At 44.0% G+C, this 16,153-nt stretch overlaps 1 protein-coding gene across 1 annotated transcript in view; it reads right to left on the bottom strand.

Annotated features, from left to right (window-relative positions):
- Positions 1-16,153, bottom strand: part of PPM1H (protein phosphatase, Mg2+/Mn2+ dependent 1H) — a 302,588-nt gene continuing 286,435 nt past the window's right edge. The window contains exon 10 of the mRNA XM_061416616.1: positions 1-384. Within this exon, the coding sequence (XP_061272600.1) occupies positions 237-384 (148 nt within the window). The 3' untranslated portion in view covers positions 1-236. The remainder of the gene's footprint in view (positions 385-16,153) is intronic.

The raw sequence follows: 16,153 nt of genomic DNA, 5'->3' as shown, positions 1-16,153 counted from the left end.
CTCAGTAGCAGCCTTTATGTTTTGCTCTTTCGTGTATCCAGACCTGTTTTTAAAGAGGAAACTGAAACCCAAGGGTCGTCCTGAAGCTCAGCTAGAGGCCTTTCAGCAGCAAGCTCCCCACCTGGGCTGGGAAGGGGTGGCATCACTTGGAACTGTGCTGGGGCACACCAACCCAGCCCTGCCCAGAGGCATCCCAGCTTTCATCCCTCCTGTCCTTCCAAAACCCTGGGCTGTTTTCATGACAGTTTGTTTCCATGTATTAAAGGAATGACGTATACAGAAATGTCGTCTCCTGAGCCCAGTCGGTCATTGGATATCCGCCATCCTCTGTCCTTCAGGACACCGCGGGCACGCATCACCAGGTCCTGAGCTGCCAGCGTGTACCTGTGCAGGGAGAAGCACGGATGACATGGTCAGTGTGATGTCGGGCAGGACTGGCGTTCGGGAGAGGCTGGGAAGGAGGCATTACTACAGACTGTGTAGACAGTTTCCCTGGGTCTGGAAGATCCCCTGGAGGAAGGCGTGGCAGCCCATCCCAGTGTTCCTGCCTACAGAATCCCATGGACAGAGGAGCCTATTGGACTACAGTCCATGGGATCGCAGAGTCAGACATGACTGAAGTGACTTAGCACACAGGCACAGGTAAAGAATCCGCCTGCAATGCCGGAGACGTGGGTTTGATCCCCAGGCCAGGAAGATCCTCTGGATAAGGAAATGGCAACCCACTCCAGTATTCTTGCCTGGGAGATCCCATGGGCTGACGAGCTACAGTCCATGGGGTCACAAAAGAGTTGGACATGACTTAGTGAGTAAAGAACAACAAAGCAGCAAAAAGCCAAGGCCATCTTTTCCCCAAATGCGGGGTACCTAATGTGAGATTACTATTTAGGTGGTAGCTGGACATACAATAAATAACCTAAACTGTTCTCCTGCTCAGTTCTCTTTTGAGAATTTTAATGTCAGTGAGAGAGTCCCGGTTTAGTGCTGGTGTACCTTTAACACACATCTGCTCAGGCTCAGCGCTTTCTATGGCAGTCTCCAGCTAAAGAAGTACATGGGAAAAACAGGTTTTGTTTCCAATGTGTTTATTTTTAGAGCCACATTGCTTTTAGGCCAAAGGGTGGTCATTTTCCATTTCTGGTAGGGCAAATCTCCTTTTTATTTGTTTTTAAAAAGCGAGTTGATTTAAAGAAAAATACGCTAGCACGAGTAAGAAGGAACCCAGCAAAAGTGGGACGGTTGGTTTTACTGGCGCCGGGCAGAGAAGCCTTGGTGTGGGCCATCTGTCTCATCCACCTCTGTCAGTATGCCATGCTCTTCTGTTCAGCACTGCAAGTACAGTGAGGGGCCCCCAAGGATTTGAAAATAAGATTGCTCACTGAGATTTAACCATAAATGAAAAGAAGAATAATGCCTATGATAAATGGATGAAAAGTATTAAAATCTAGAGAAAGACTGATGTGGGAGGTGATTTGGGTGTATGTAGCCTGGATTAGCCTTGAGGCCTAAACCAAAGAGAAAAACACATTGGCAGGTGTCTGTCCAAATACCGATTGAGGTAGGGAGTCTTAGCCGAGAGACTGCAAAGAAATTTAGTTCCACTGGTCGGGCCACGTTTAGTGAGGAGCCTCTGCCATACAGCACAGAGTTTACCTTTATTCTGATTTCATGTTCACTGTATAACCTTCTAACTACGATCTGCCTCCCTATGTAGGCATGCTGACAGAAAAAGAATGAGCTTGACATTTGTACTTGAAGAACATCAGTCCTGTTTCTCCATTTAAATATCAACTGGCATTTCTGAAGTCTGCAGATCAGTCATGAAAGCTTGGTTAAGGTGAGCCCAGCCCTGATAATGAATCTGTTCTTTGTATGTCGATTAAACCAGTTTCTGAACTGGAGAAACTAAAAGCCAGACTCTGGTACATCACCAAGATAGTAACTGTCACTCTGTAAGGAAGGCCTCTTGGAAGCCAGCCTGTGGATCTTGAATAGCAGGCCACCCTAATGTTACTATGGCCTTTCCCTGCTGGAATGTCACTCAGCCTGGCCTTCAGAACTGTGAGTTGTAGAATTCAGAACATCAGAAGCCTCCTGTATTTCTTCTGTTAAAAGTCCTTATGGATTAACCTGACTCATGTTAGAAGAGACCAGAATCTAGTCCTGTCATTACATTACTTAAGAACAAAGTTTGTAGCAGATGATCTCAGGACAGTTAAGATTCCAGGCTGTAGAATCTTTGAGACTCAAGTTTACTCAACCCAGGTAGTGGAGAGAAGTGAGGCACATACTACAGGTGGCAGAGAGGGGCTGTTTTTTTAATATTAACACAAAATAAATGACTTTCCTCCTAGAGAATGGCTGATAGGTGAGTGGGAGATATGCCCTCTGGTACTCATATTGTTAGAATGATTAGTTTTGAGGTAGAAGGCTCTTAAGGTATGCCTGAGGGCAGAGGCCACCAGTAGGACCTCTCTGAGGGTCCTCTTCCTACTGAGATCAGAAAGTAAACAGAAAGGACTCCAACGAGGCCTTTGGCTAAAGAGCCTAATAAATGTCCCCCTATCCACATACTGCCACCTAAATACCGCGTTTATAACCCCAGGTTATTCTTGGTTTTATATTAAATTGTGGGTCTGAATATAACCTCACAGGGAAAGGCTACCAGCAACATCAGGTGATGTTTATTATCATGGTGATTGCCCAGGGTCTAGATCTTAGCCTTTTACGTTTAGAAAGCTGCTGCTGCTGCTAAGTAGCTTCAGTCATGTCTGACTCTGCGACCCCATAGATGGCAGCCCACCAGGCTCCCCCGTTCCTGGGATTCTCCAGGCAAGAACACTGGAGTGGGTTGCCATGTTCTTCTCCAATGCATGAAAGTGAAAAGTGAAAGTGAAGTCGCTCAGTCGTGTCCGATTCTTCGAGACCCCATGGACTGCAGCCTACCAGACTCCTCCGTCCATGGGATTTTCCAGGCAAGAGTCCTGGAGTGGGGTGCCATTGCTTTCTTAGAAAGCTGGCCACCATCAAAAAGTCTACAAATAATAAATGCTGGGGAGGGTGTGGAAAAGGGGGAGTCCTCCTACATTGTGCTTGTGGGAAAGCAAACTGGTGTAGCCACTATGGAGAACAGTTCCTCAAAAAAAATAAAAATAAAAAATATAGTGCTACCATATGACCCAGCAGTCCCACTCCTGGGCACATACGCAGAGATGAAAACTCCAGTTTGAAAAGATACATGCATCCCAGTGATCACAGCAGCACTACTTACAATAGCCCAGACATGGAAATAACCCAAGTGCCCATCAACAGATGAATGGATAAAGAAGATGTATATACACTGATATACACACTAGACTACCATAGCAAAGAATAAAACATTGCCATTGTGGCAACATGGATGGACCTAGGGGATATCATTCTAAGTGAAGTCAGAGAAAGAAAAATATTAAATGACTTATATGTAGAATCTAAAAATATAAGTGAATCTATTTATAAAACAGAAACAGACTCAGACATAGAAAACAAACTTACTAAAGGGAGAAGGGGTGAGGGGATAAATTAGGAGTATCAGATTAACAGATACACACTATTTTGTATAAAATAGATAAACAAGGAACTATATATATTCAGTATCTTAGAATAACCTATAATGGAAATAGAGTCGGAAAAAATATATATGTATTTAAAACTTACATATGTATATATAAAAGAATCTAAGAAAGTGGATATATGTATAACTGAATCACTTTGCTGTACACTTAAAACTAAAACTCATGCAATATTGTAAATCATCTAAACTTCAATAAAAAGCTAAAATCAAAAAAGTGCCTACTTTGTTTCATTTAAGTACACATAAGAGTACCATCCATAGTTAAAGGCAAGAGACTATCCTGATATTGCTATTGCTGGAGATTTTGGGTATTGAAAAAAGGGTCAAAATTAGTTTTTGGTATTTTAAAAAGCAGCATTAGGTCACCTAGAAAAGATGGTTACCCATGAACCCTGGGTAAAGGGTTCTAGAAAATTAAAGTTTTATTAGAGACTTGATTTATTAAAGATTCTAGAAAGTTAAAGTTTTATTCTCAAAGCTGCTTACTGCCCATGCTAAGAAAACTTCCTTTGAGCCTGCATTTCTCGTTATCATTCATTCTGTCTTCCCTTAGGTGAAATCTTGGTAGAGAAATCCATTTTTGCTTCGTCAATTTCTTCCCCTTTTCTTCCCCAATCTCTTACCAGTATGTCCAATACCCTCCCAATCTGACCTCCTAAAATTCTCCAAACTCATTCCACTTGACCTTTCTTCAGCACAAGTACTACACTTGTGACCATTTTCTTTATCCTTCATACCTCATGCCTTTTATTCTTGAATTCTCCTCTTTTTCTGGGGTAGGGGTGAGGGTAGATTGGCGGGGGGCTCCTACACCACTGCATACTCCCAAGTTCTCCTGTTGTGTCTGGGCTTCTGTGACACATGGCACAGCCCTTACATTCCTTGGTAGATCCCAGAAGAGACTCTTCAGGAGGAGTCAATAAATGTTAACTTAGTTTCACTGCCAAGGCAGCACTTCCCCATCTGTCATCCTCAGTTATAACACTGTCCCCAGTCTCTTAGGCAAGAAATCATAGTCATTTTCTATGCTACCTTCTTTCGCTGATACTTGTTGAGAAAATCCACAAGGCACTGTAGGACTTCTAAAGTTTGTATTATTTTAGTTGTATTTTATTATTGGTAGATAGCTAATTAAAACCTCACCTTTACTAAGATAAAATTAAGCCTGCTGCTGCTGCTATTAAGTCACTTCAGTCGTGTCTGACTCTGTGCGACCCCATAGACGGCAGCCCACCAGGCTCCCCCGTCCCTGGGATTCTCCAGGTAAGAACACTGGAGTGGGTTGCCATTTCCTTCTCCAATGCATGAAAGTGAAAAGTGAAAGTGAAGTCACTCAGTTGTGTCCGACTCTTAGTGACCCCATGGACTGCAGCCCACCAGGCTCCTCTGTCCATGGGATTTTCCAGGCAAGAGTACTGGAGTGGGTTGGCATTGCCTTCTCCCCAAATTAAGCCTACTTATTATAAAAACTGCTATTTTAAATTTATTTTTGCCATCATTCATTCATACATACAGAAATTGCATCACCAGCTGAACCACTAGTAAGCTTGGTAATATCTTTAAATTCACTAATTCATACTTTAGCAGTTTACTATTCAGTCTACTCAGTGAGTTCCTTTATTTCAATTACCTATTTTTCACCACTGCAAATTTCCATTTGGTTCTTTTCCAAATCCACCTCTTCTTTACCTTATGGTTCTATTTGTAAATGTTTAAAGTTTCTCTCAACCTGCTCTATTAGGTTTTCTTTGGTGGGGGGAGGGATAGAGGGAAGGCTCTGTTATTCTTTCTAGTTATCCTTTCTCATGCTAGGTTTAAAGGTAAGATAGAGGCTTCTCTTCAGTAGGGTTGTTTACTGTGTGCCCGAGGTAATCTACAGTGATTCAAAAATGTGCCTTTACTGGGGTTCCTCCAGTTCTAGAACACATTTTAGGTGAATTTCTTGGCTTAGGATCCCCAGGCCCCAGGAGAGGTGTGAGACTTAACCTCACTCTTTCTCCATGTGGTAGGCCTACCCAGCACCTCCTCACAGAACCTCAGTTTCATCAGGTCCTTGCCATCATCCATGTGCTGCGGGAAGGCTGTTTCCACTTGAGCGGGAAGCTTAGGGAGAACGCCTTGGACCATTTCTTCTAACACTGTGGCCAAGAGCCCAGTGTCCTCCACCGACTTCTCTTTGCTAGGCTTCCCTAGTGAATGCAACATCTCCCCATAAAAGAGCCTTCTGTGAGGACTGTTGAAGGGCACACTGATCAGATGCCGCTGGCAATAGCTGGAGACTGCAGCTAACCTCTAGAATGGGGTACCTTCATGTACAGGAGACGCAATACTGAAATAAAGTCACAAACGGTGTTTAGGTAAAAATGAAGCCACCTGTGGAGAGCTTTCCTTATAAGCTGACAAACTCAACACAACCCCAGGCACCGAGTTGTTAGGAAAAGGTTTCGTGCCCCAGCTCCAATCTCAGCCAGGTTGGGGGACACTTCAGAGCTCACCAGCATCCTTCAAGCACCATCTTGCCCCAGGCATGAAATCACTTGTAGGGTTGCTTTATCTCAAGACTGGTGCTCAGGGAGAAGAAGAAACATTTTCTCTGGAGGGAAAGGGCTGCTTCTCCTCTCTCCCATTTCATTCTCCTCCAGTTTCTATCTGACATGGGCTGCCTGGTTTGGTAACAAAGGGAGAGAATGTGTCACACGGCAGTAAGACAGGAGGGCTCTCCTGAGTCTGCTGCTGAGGCTGAGCACAAACACACCACAGAGTGAGGGGTGAAGGGAGCCACAGGAGAAAATCTGAAGTCAAAACACGAAATATCAGCACAATATACAAGAGAGCTGCAGAGAACACGGTGCAGCTGAAGGCAGTAGAAGGGATGAGGATTCCGGTACACCTCAGCCAGGACCGGGTGGGACCACTGAGAAGCCTGTGATTCCTGGAGCTGGATGTGGGGCGGCAGCAGGGCCAGGACCTAGGGTCTCACTCAGAAGGTCAGATCGCATTGGGGAAGCAGTGCGGGAGGAGCTGGAGCACTCAGCCCTCTGAACAAAGAGTCTCCCAAGGAGACAAGGTGTGTACTTGGAGAGCGTTTCTCTTCTCTGGCCGACACTTTCCATATTGATCGGCTGGGTTCTGCTGAAAGAGATGGCTGCTGGGGCATTGGGGAGGAGGTGTTGGGAAGGGGAGGGGGCCCTGACTTGGCCACCGCACAGGGCCTGGCACAGAGGTTTCCTCAGGTCAGAGCAGGATCAGCAGGGGAGGGAAGAAAAGCCAAGAAGGAAGAGGGGCTGAAGGACCGCTGAAGGCCAGAAGCTCTTTTCAGAACCACTGATGCTAAAGTGGGCGGGGGGTGGGGTGGGGGGGGGGCGGTGCAGTGAAGCCGGTCGGTAAATCCTCCATCCACCTTGCCATCTCCAGGCACTTAGTTCTCTCACCTCTTGGGTGGGGCACATGAAGGCATCCTTGTGGGAGGCTGGGATCCCTGGGGTCCTATCCTGGGTGCAGCACCACCCACATGGTGGGCGGAGGGGGGCTCTGAAGAAACTCCTTAGCTTCTCAGAGCCCCTCTTTTTGACTTGTGCATCTGGAATAATGCTAGCACAGGCCTCAAAGGTCCTGCGGAGAGAAACAAGATCCTTCCTAAACCATTTTCCCATGAGACACAAAATGCCTCTCTCCCCACCAAAAGTTTTGTACCTTTTGCAGAGTCTGTTCCCACAAGACCACATCTGAATCAGCAGCAGAGTGTCAAAAGTAAGTCTATGTCAGGCCTCAAGCTGTAACCCTGCCTTAAAGCCAACAATTCTTGGGAGGAACTTCTCTTTGCCATTTGAATGGTACAGACAGGGTCTTACAAGAGGGAGGCGGGAACTGGGGAATTAATGGGTTCCAAATATTTGCAAATCAAAGGCAGCCTCCCATCTACTGTGGCCCAGCAGTAACCGGGAGGGGGTGGGGATGGGAATAGGAGAAGGCCTCTCTGCCTGCTGAGCAGGCCCCTGAGACTGAAGAGGTGGAAAAGCCCTCCCAAGCTTGGGAACATTCGTCGGCAGGGATCGATGGTGACCGGGTAGGTGGGGGGTGACCTGGAGGGGCTCTTTGTTGTGCTTAGAATCAGGCAACTGGCCCTGGGAGGAGGCTCAGCTCAGGCTTACTGCTGAGAGCCAAGCCACGGGCTCTGGCTCTGAACCCCCTGAAGGTTCTGCTTCTGTTGCCTGCCCGGTGCACGGGGACTGCATTCAGGCAGAGTACTCTAGGATGCGGAAACGGTGATAGCCGGGCCCACAACACTGTCACTCTGTCCCCTGTGGGTTTGTGTGTCAGCAGGTCCAAGGCCATGGACTGGAGAGAGCTCACCACCCCTGCCAGAGAGGGTGAGAACACCCACCAGGCCTCGTCCACTTCTCTGCCCCTGGCACTGGCTTCCTGGTTTTCTCAAGGTGGTGTGTGTTTATTTTAGTTCAAATTCCACATAGCAACATATCAGTAGGAGGGGGCATAGCAGACCATTTTCTTCTCCATTGTCTCTGGCAAGCCCTTCAAAATGACCTGATGTTCCAACTAAGGGTCCACGCAGTTCTGCATCAATGGCCACATCAGTAGCACCGAGGAAGGGGAGATGGGCCCAGCAGTGGGCGGTTCAGAGGCTGTCAAGGGCAGAATGGTGGGCTGACATCCACGTTCCCAGATCTGAATATGCTCAACATCGAGAACAAAGCAAAAATGCAGATTTTCTCAAGTCTTCAACACGAGATCACTCACTCACCAGTTTGTTCTTAAAACCTGTAACTGCTATGAGGGTGGGGCCAGGGATGGAGCAAATGAAGGGGAACCCTTCCTTTTCACATTTGAGGCATAGTTTTTCTTTATTTGAAAAAATTTTTAATTTTTGGCTGCGCTGGGTCTTCACTGCTGCACATCGGCTTTCTCCAGTTGCAGCGAGCGGGGCTACTCTCTACTTGTGGTGTGCGGGCTTCTCATTGCAGTGGCTTCCCTTGTTGGGGAGTTGTGGCACCACAGGCTCAGTTGCTCCGTGGCATGTGGAATCTTCCCGGACGAGGGATCGAACCCATGTCCCCTGCATTGGCAGGCAGACTATTATCCACTCTACCACTAGGCAAGTCCTGAGTCATAGTTCTTCAAAATGAAATGGCACTGGGAAAAGCTCAGGCAGCTCACAGAAAGATTTCATCAGAAGGACCTTTGTCTTCTGCCAAAGTAGGTTTCACATTATCAAGGTATGTAGGACCTGCACTAGTATCCTGGCGTCAGTGTTGGTGGGTGTTTTAACTTTCCACTGATTAATCTCTTCCTTATCAAGGCACACAGTTTACTGAGCTGAGGAGAGCATGGAGGTGAAGAACACTTAAGGTGTGACCGTCAAGAAGGCGTCTTCTCTCATTAGGGAGATGTTGTATGGAATTTACAGTATGTTGGTATTTATAGATTCAGTACCCCTTAATAAGCCCCTCAAATGTCACGGCAGAGGGCTGAGGGTCATTAGATCCAAGTCGCCATGATGAGGTTTCCACAAAGAGATATTGGGAAATGAAAAGTGAAGTCACTCTGTCGTGTCCGACTCTTTGCGACCCTGGGCAAAAAAAAAAAAAAAAAAAAAAATCCTTGCCAGGTCCTACCTGGGCACTTGGAATGTGAATCCACGCCACGTTTTCATGTGTGGTTGACTGTTCTTTGGCCTTAAGTCCACTCAGCTTTGCCCACACCTTTCTCCTTTAGCAATTTTGACAATTTTTATTCCTTTCTAGCAGATTACTAAGCATCTTCTTTGCGTGATGACATACTTGCCTCCATTTTGAATATTCTTTCCAGGAGACCCACCACTATACCCCCAGCCTTACAGAGGGATATTTTGCTTCAGAAAATCCCTTCTGGGCCTTTCTCAGAGCACCCTTTCCAAAGTTTGCAGGATGTTTAGGCCTCATATGAGAATCTTACCAGGATGAGTATAGACAGTGACAGGTTGTGTAGCCCAGCCTCCAAGAATTCCAACCAGCCCATCTGAGAATGTGGACTGAGTATACTTCTTATCAACAGCTCATTCCATGACTCCACAAATGATGCGCAGAGACGCCAGAACTGCTTCACTTCAGGGCATGACCCAGTAAAAAGAAAAAAAGAGCCACTGCACTCATATTCTGGCTTGTTCACAAAGCCTCCTTTTAATTTTCTGATTCCTTTGTCAAGATAGTTCAAAACAGCCAAAGGACTTAATAAGATACACTGGGGTCAGGAAGGGCATACAGCTCATTTTTACCCCACCTCTGCCAGAGAAGATAGTGCCAGGGTTAGAACTTTGCAAACGTATCTTTCTCTTAATTACCTTTTCCCTCACAAGGCACCCTAGAAGGAGAGATGCTATTTTAAATTTTTTATTGTAAAGGATGTCATCAGAGGAAAACAATGCTGGCAGTTTGTCAGGAATGGCTGTCACAAAGAGAAGAGAAAGAAAAAATGTACACATAAGACAGACCAAAGCTATATCATCAAATGGCAAAACCTAAAAGCCCTCCTGTCACAGGGCTAATGCCCTGCCTCCTCCTGACCTGCTGAATTTCTAGACAAACTGGACAAACACAGCAAAACTCAAAATGAAACAGGCCATTCAAAATGTCAAAAGCAGCAGCATGTGCTGGGCTGTTGCTTTGCTGCCTTCCTCTCTCAGGCGCCCACCCTGGGGCTGCATCTCCCATTCTCATTCTCTATCAAACGACTGGCCGGCCTGGTGAGCTTCCTCGGGTGTGGACCCAGGCACCCTCCATTCCAGCTACTCACGTGATTACACGGGCAGATCTGTGGTCCTGGGCTACATCTGGGGAGAAATGACTCCTCCTGGCGGAGGAGCACCTAGAGCCACGGGAAGGCAATGATAGCAGGTCTGTCTTCATCACAGAAATTATGACTTAGGCTAAAACTGACCAGGACAACTTCCAATCCTATTTCTCTTTGGCATGAAAAGATGGAACAGGTCCCAGTCAGGAGGGCACCATCAGGAAGCCCACCACTGTGGCTTTTGGGACTAAGCTCTCCACGGGCCTCCCAATGAGACACCCTAAGCCTCCACATGAACATGGTTCCCTCCTTCCAAAGCTCACAGTTACATGCAAGGACATCACACACAGGAAAGACCAACATCATTTTACATAACGCCCAAGTCATGAGTTTGAAATAAAATAAGACTGTATGATTTCCCAATATGGCTTAAATTACTAAGGAGCACAGAGGGGGGTAGGGCAGCAATCCACACGTCATATTTTCACCATCAGATTGACCAGAATGTTTTCTGATTATGGATTAGAATGAACAAGTTACACAGATTCCATTTCGTTATCACAGACTGTCTTCCTCCCTGTAATCTTCACATTCATTTATCTCGTGAGTGCTTGAGGTCTGACATGACCTGCACCATCCGCCTCTCACACAGAGATTACCCCACGCTAAGCCCAGGTAGTCATACCGACTGTTGGGTTCATTGAAAATCACCCTGTCCCCCTCCCCAGTGTCTCCCCAGCCTGCACTACCTGGCACATTCTCTGTTACGACTCACGTTTAAGTTCAGACGTCCCTCCGAGTGGGAAGCTTGCTTGCCTGGCCCTTGTGCCATCCCTCTAGTCATTCATATTGTAACTTCCTTATGCTTTTGTAACCTCTAGACTTTAAACTCCAAGAGATCTGTTTTCTTCACAAATTCTTCCCCAGTGTCTAGCAGGCCATGGCTTACAAAATAGGTCTTCAATATTTTCCAATCGGATGAATCTGAATGGGAATTATTTGGCAAAGAAGATACCCTCCCCCATAAGGTCTCACAGTTTTAAGATTTCAAAAACCAACCAGAATTTTTCTGATGTCCAGCCAGGTATTCCATCTCTTATCAATAAAACTGTGCCCATTTAATAACTTTTTCTTTCACCCATTCCTCTATCTGATACAGAATTCTTTCTTAGGTGTTGGTTTGCCATTTTCCCTGAAAGGCAAATTCACAGGCTTTTCTTTCCTGCCCTTTTGTTCCACAGAGATCTGTGTAAGCCTGCTCTGTAGGTAACAGAGCTCATGAAGCTAGGAACTGGCTCTGACCTGGCATGCACCTGCCCAGTGACAGCACTGCCCACAGGTACGACTCCCTGGAGGGCAGATTTGTTGCCATGGAGATAGGAGCTGGTAAGCAAAACCAAGCCAGCTTAGAGAGATTTTAAAAAATACTGGGTGCCTTTTGACTCATACCTATCAGATGGCTTTGCAAAGCTTCACAAAAATAATTACAGTAGGGAAAAATCAACAGGAGAATGTTGCTAACAAGTGGGATACAGATTAAAACGAAAAGCTCAACAGGAAAAAAAAGTATTCAAATTCAAGTAAAATAATCTTGCTTCCTGTACCATCAATGGCTTTCCACCTGGGAAAAATTATACCAAACAACTCTTAGAAAGAGAGAATGTCTAGCTTTTTTTCCTGAAGGAGTTTTTTGTTGTTGTTGTTGTGAAATATATGAAACACATAAAAATAGCAAAAAATATAGAATAACGACAACAAATACCCAGTAGTGCTTATTATATATCAGACAATTCACTTTATATATTAATACAAGCATTAGGTCAGCGCCTCCCAGCTAGCGCTAGTGGTAAAGAACCCGCTTGCCAGTGCAGGAGATGTAAGAGACTTGGGTTTGATCCCTGGGTTAGGAAGGTCCCTTGGAGGAGGAAATGGCAACCCACTCCAGTATTCTTGCCTGGAGAATCCCATGGACAGAGGTGCCTAGCAGGCTACAGTCCATAGGGTCGCAAAGAGTTGGACACAACTGAAGTGACTTAGCAGATGTGCAAGCTTTAGGTTAGGACTACTGGAACTTCCATTTTACAGATGAAGAATCTGAGACATGGAGAGGTTAAGAAATTTTCCCCAATGTCACAAAGTCTAGAAGGGGCAGAACCAGGATTTAACCTCAGGTTAAATGACTAGATTCATACTATTAACCATTGGACTATGCTACCTCTCACAGCTGGCATACAAACAAATGTATATAGCAAATGAAGAGTCTACAAGTAACATGAGCAGTCATGTACCTGCCATGTAGCTAGAGAAACAAAACATTATCAGTAAATGTCTCAGAAGCTCTCTGTGGACTCCTCCTCAAGCACGTATCTCCCTCTGCCACTTCTCTTCCCAAGGTAACCATTAACTGAATTTTGTGTTAATGCTCTTTGTAATTTTAATATCTGCATCCCTAAGTGATTCATTTTCCACTTTATGTAAATAGAATCGTAATATGTGAATTCTTATATGACTGGATTATTAAATTCAACATTGTGTCTTTGAGATTCTTCCCTGTTAAAGATCACAGCTTTGGTTCATTCACATCTGGGGGCTGTGAATTATTCTGTCCTTTGTTTATCTATCCTCTGGTTGGCCATGCAGGCTGCTTCCAATTTTTATCAAAAAAACAACTGTATGGATAGCTTTTTGTATGAATTGAATTATACCAGCACCAGAAAAAAAAAAAAAAAAAACCCAAACACCTGGGTTGTTTGTTAAAACACAGATACCTGGGTCCTACCATTGGAGTTTTATTTGATAGATCTGGGTTTGAGCCTGAAATTTGTATTTCTAACAGGTTCTCAGATGATGTTGATGCCATGTAGCCCAAAGACTACACTTTAAGAACCAGTGCTCCAGGGCACAGACTTAGGAGTCCATGGAGCTTCTGGTTTACAGGGTATGCATATACCCAGCTGTCTTCAGAGTCTATGTACAAATTCACAAACCCATCTGCATTTGTTCTCCATGTTTTTAATTATTTCTACTCCTCTGTTGAAGTGTTTTTCATATATTTATTGGCCATTAATTTTCTTCTGTGTGATGACTAGTTCTTGTTCATTTTTATTGGGTTATTTGTGTTGTCCTTCTTGATCTGTGAGAGTTCATTATATTTTATGGGTATGAATCTCGTTGTGGTTATATAAGTTGCAAGGATCTCCTCCCAGTTCCTGCCTTGTCATTTTATTCCTTTTATGTTGCCTTTTGAAAAACAAAAGTTGGTGATTTTAATGTAGTCAAGGATATCAATCTTATCTTGTTTGTGCTTTCTGCGTCTTGTTTAAGAAATCCTTCTCTACTACAACTATGACCGAGCACACACGCCCACATCTGAATTATTACTGCTTTCTATTATGAAGATTTTTTATTTGCCAGCCCCCCTCATTTCTTATTAGTTTTGTGGGAAATTTATCTACTTTGTTAGTTTTTCTCTTTTTTCTTTTGCCACACCATGCAGCATGTGGGATCTCAGTTCCCTGATGGGATCAAACCCACATCCCCTGTACTGGCACTGGAAGAGCAGCCTTAACTGCTGAACCACAAGGGAAGTCCCTGTTAAAGTTTTGGGGTTTTTTTTTTTTTTTTTTGAGAAATTATGTTTTGTGGTAAAATATACATACTATAAAAATTAACATTTTTACCACTTTAAAGTGTATAGTTCTGTGGCATTAAGTACATTCACATTGCACACCATAAAAATCATAAAGATAGATAGTCTCCTATGCTATTTGCTAAAAGTTGTACTTATTTTTCCTTTCAGTTAAGTCTTAATTTGCCTGGACTTGATTTTTTAATGTATGGTGTGAAGGAAGGATCCAATTTTAGTGTTTTTGCACCGTCTTAATTATTCTGATTTCATATTGATATCTAGAAAGGTAAGACCCATACAGAAATGTCACAAACATTCTTGGCATTTTGTTCTTCCATATATACCTCAGAATCAGGTTGTGAAGTTCTATGAATTTTGGTTATAATTTTGGTTACAATTTTGTTTACTCTAAAGATCAACTGAGGGAAAAATAATATATTTGCAGTGATCCTGTTAAAGAATATGTTAGGTTCATTGACTGTGTGTTAGTCGCTCAGTTGTGTCTGACTATTTGCGACCCCAAGGGGTGTAGCCCACCAGGCTCCTCCATCAATGGGATTTTCCAGACAAGAATACTGGAGTGGGTAGCCATTTTCCTCTTATATTGCTACTTCATCTGAGTTAGGGCTTCCCAGGGGGCTCAGCGGTAAAGAATCTGCCTGCCAATGCAGGAGACTCAAGTTCCATCCCCGGGTTGGAAAGATCCCCTACAGAAGGAAATGACAACCCACTCTAGTATTCTTGCCTGGGAAATCCTGTGGATAGAGGAGCCTGGTGGGCTATAGTCCAAAGGATCACAAAGAGGTGGACACGACTGGGTGACTAACACTTTCACTTCAAGATATATTAAAGTGGCAAACTATTCGCAGTATGGGCTCCTCTTGGGCTACAGTCCGTGGAGTTGCAAAAGCGTCGGACACGACTAAGCGACCGAGCACACATGCACACATCTGAATTATTACTGTTTTCTATTATTAAGATTATTTATTTGCCAGCCCCCCTCATTTCTTATTAGTTTTATGGGAAATTTATCTACTTTGTTAGTTTTTTTCTTTTTTCTTTTGCCACACCATGTAGCATGTGGGATCTCAGTTTCCTGATGGGATCAAACCCACACCCCCTGCACTGGAAGTGCAGTCTTAACTGCTGAACCACAAGGGAAATCCCTGTTAAAGTTTTAGGTTTTTTTTTCTTTTTTTTTTTGAGAAATTGTGTTTTGTGGTAAAATATACATAACGTAAAAATTAACATTTTTACCCCTTTAAAGTGTGTAGTTCTGTGGCATTAAGTACATTCACATTTTACACCACCACCATTTATCTCCAGAACTTTTTCCTGTTCTCAAACGAAACATTATAACTGTTAAACACCAACTCCCCATCCCCACCCCCTTAACCCCTGGCAACCGGCAACAGCCATTGTACTTCCTGTCTCTATGTATTTGAGACATTTGACATGTATTTGTCTCTAGGTACCTTATGTAAGTGGAGTCATACAACATTTGTCCGTCTGTGACTGGCTTATTTCACTGAGCATAACGTCCACCCATTCTGTAACATGTGTGAAAATTTCATTCCTTTTTAAGACTGATGAATAGTCCATTGTATTATATAACCACGATTTGTTTATCTCATTCATTCGTCAATGGACACTTTAGTGGTTTCCACCTTTTGTTACTGTGAATAACGCTGCTATGAGCATGGGGTACAAGTATCTGCTTGACTCCCTGCTTTTGTTTTTTCGGGGTGTATACCCAGAGGTGGAATTGGTGGATATAACTGTATGTTTAGTTTTTCGCGGCCTCTCCATACCGTTGTCCACAGAAACTGTACCATTTTACAATCTCACCAGTAATGTACAGGAAGTTTCCATTTCTCCACATTCTCACCAATACTTGTTATTTTCTCTTCTTTTGTTTTTAAATAGCCAGCCTAATGGATGTGAAGTAGCATGTCACTGTGGTTTGATTTGCATTTCCATAATGTGTTAGTTGTTTTAAAGAAACAAATTTTGCCTTTATCATTTATTTTTTGATTGTATATTTCTTCTGTTATCTTTAATTTTTCCTTCCATTACTTTTCATGGGTTTATTCTGCTTTTTCATTCTTAATCTAGATGCTGTTGTT

The sequence above is a fragment of the Bos javanicus genome, chromosome 5 (assembly GCF_032452875.1).
Source record: "Bos javanicus breed banteng chromosome 5, ARS-OSU_banteng_1.0, whole genome shotgun sequence".
NCBI classification, from domain to species: Eukaryota; Metazoa; Chordata; class Mammalia; order Artiodactyla; family Bovidae; genus Bos; species Bos javanicus.
Note: the sequence above shows the minus strand (reverse complement) of the source record. Positions and strands in the feature narration are given on the sequence as shown.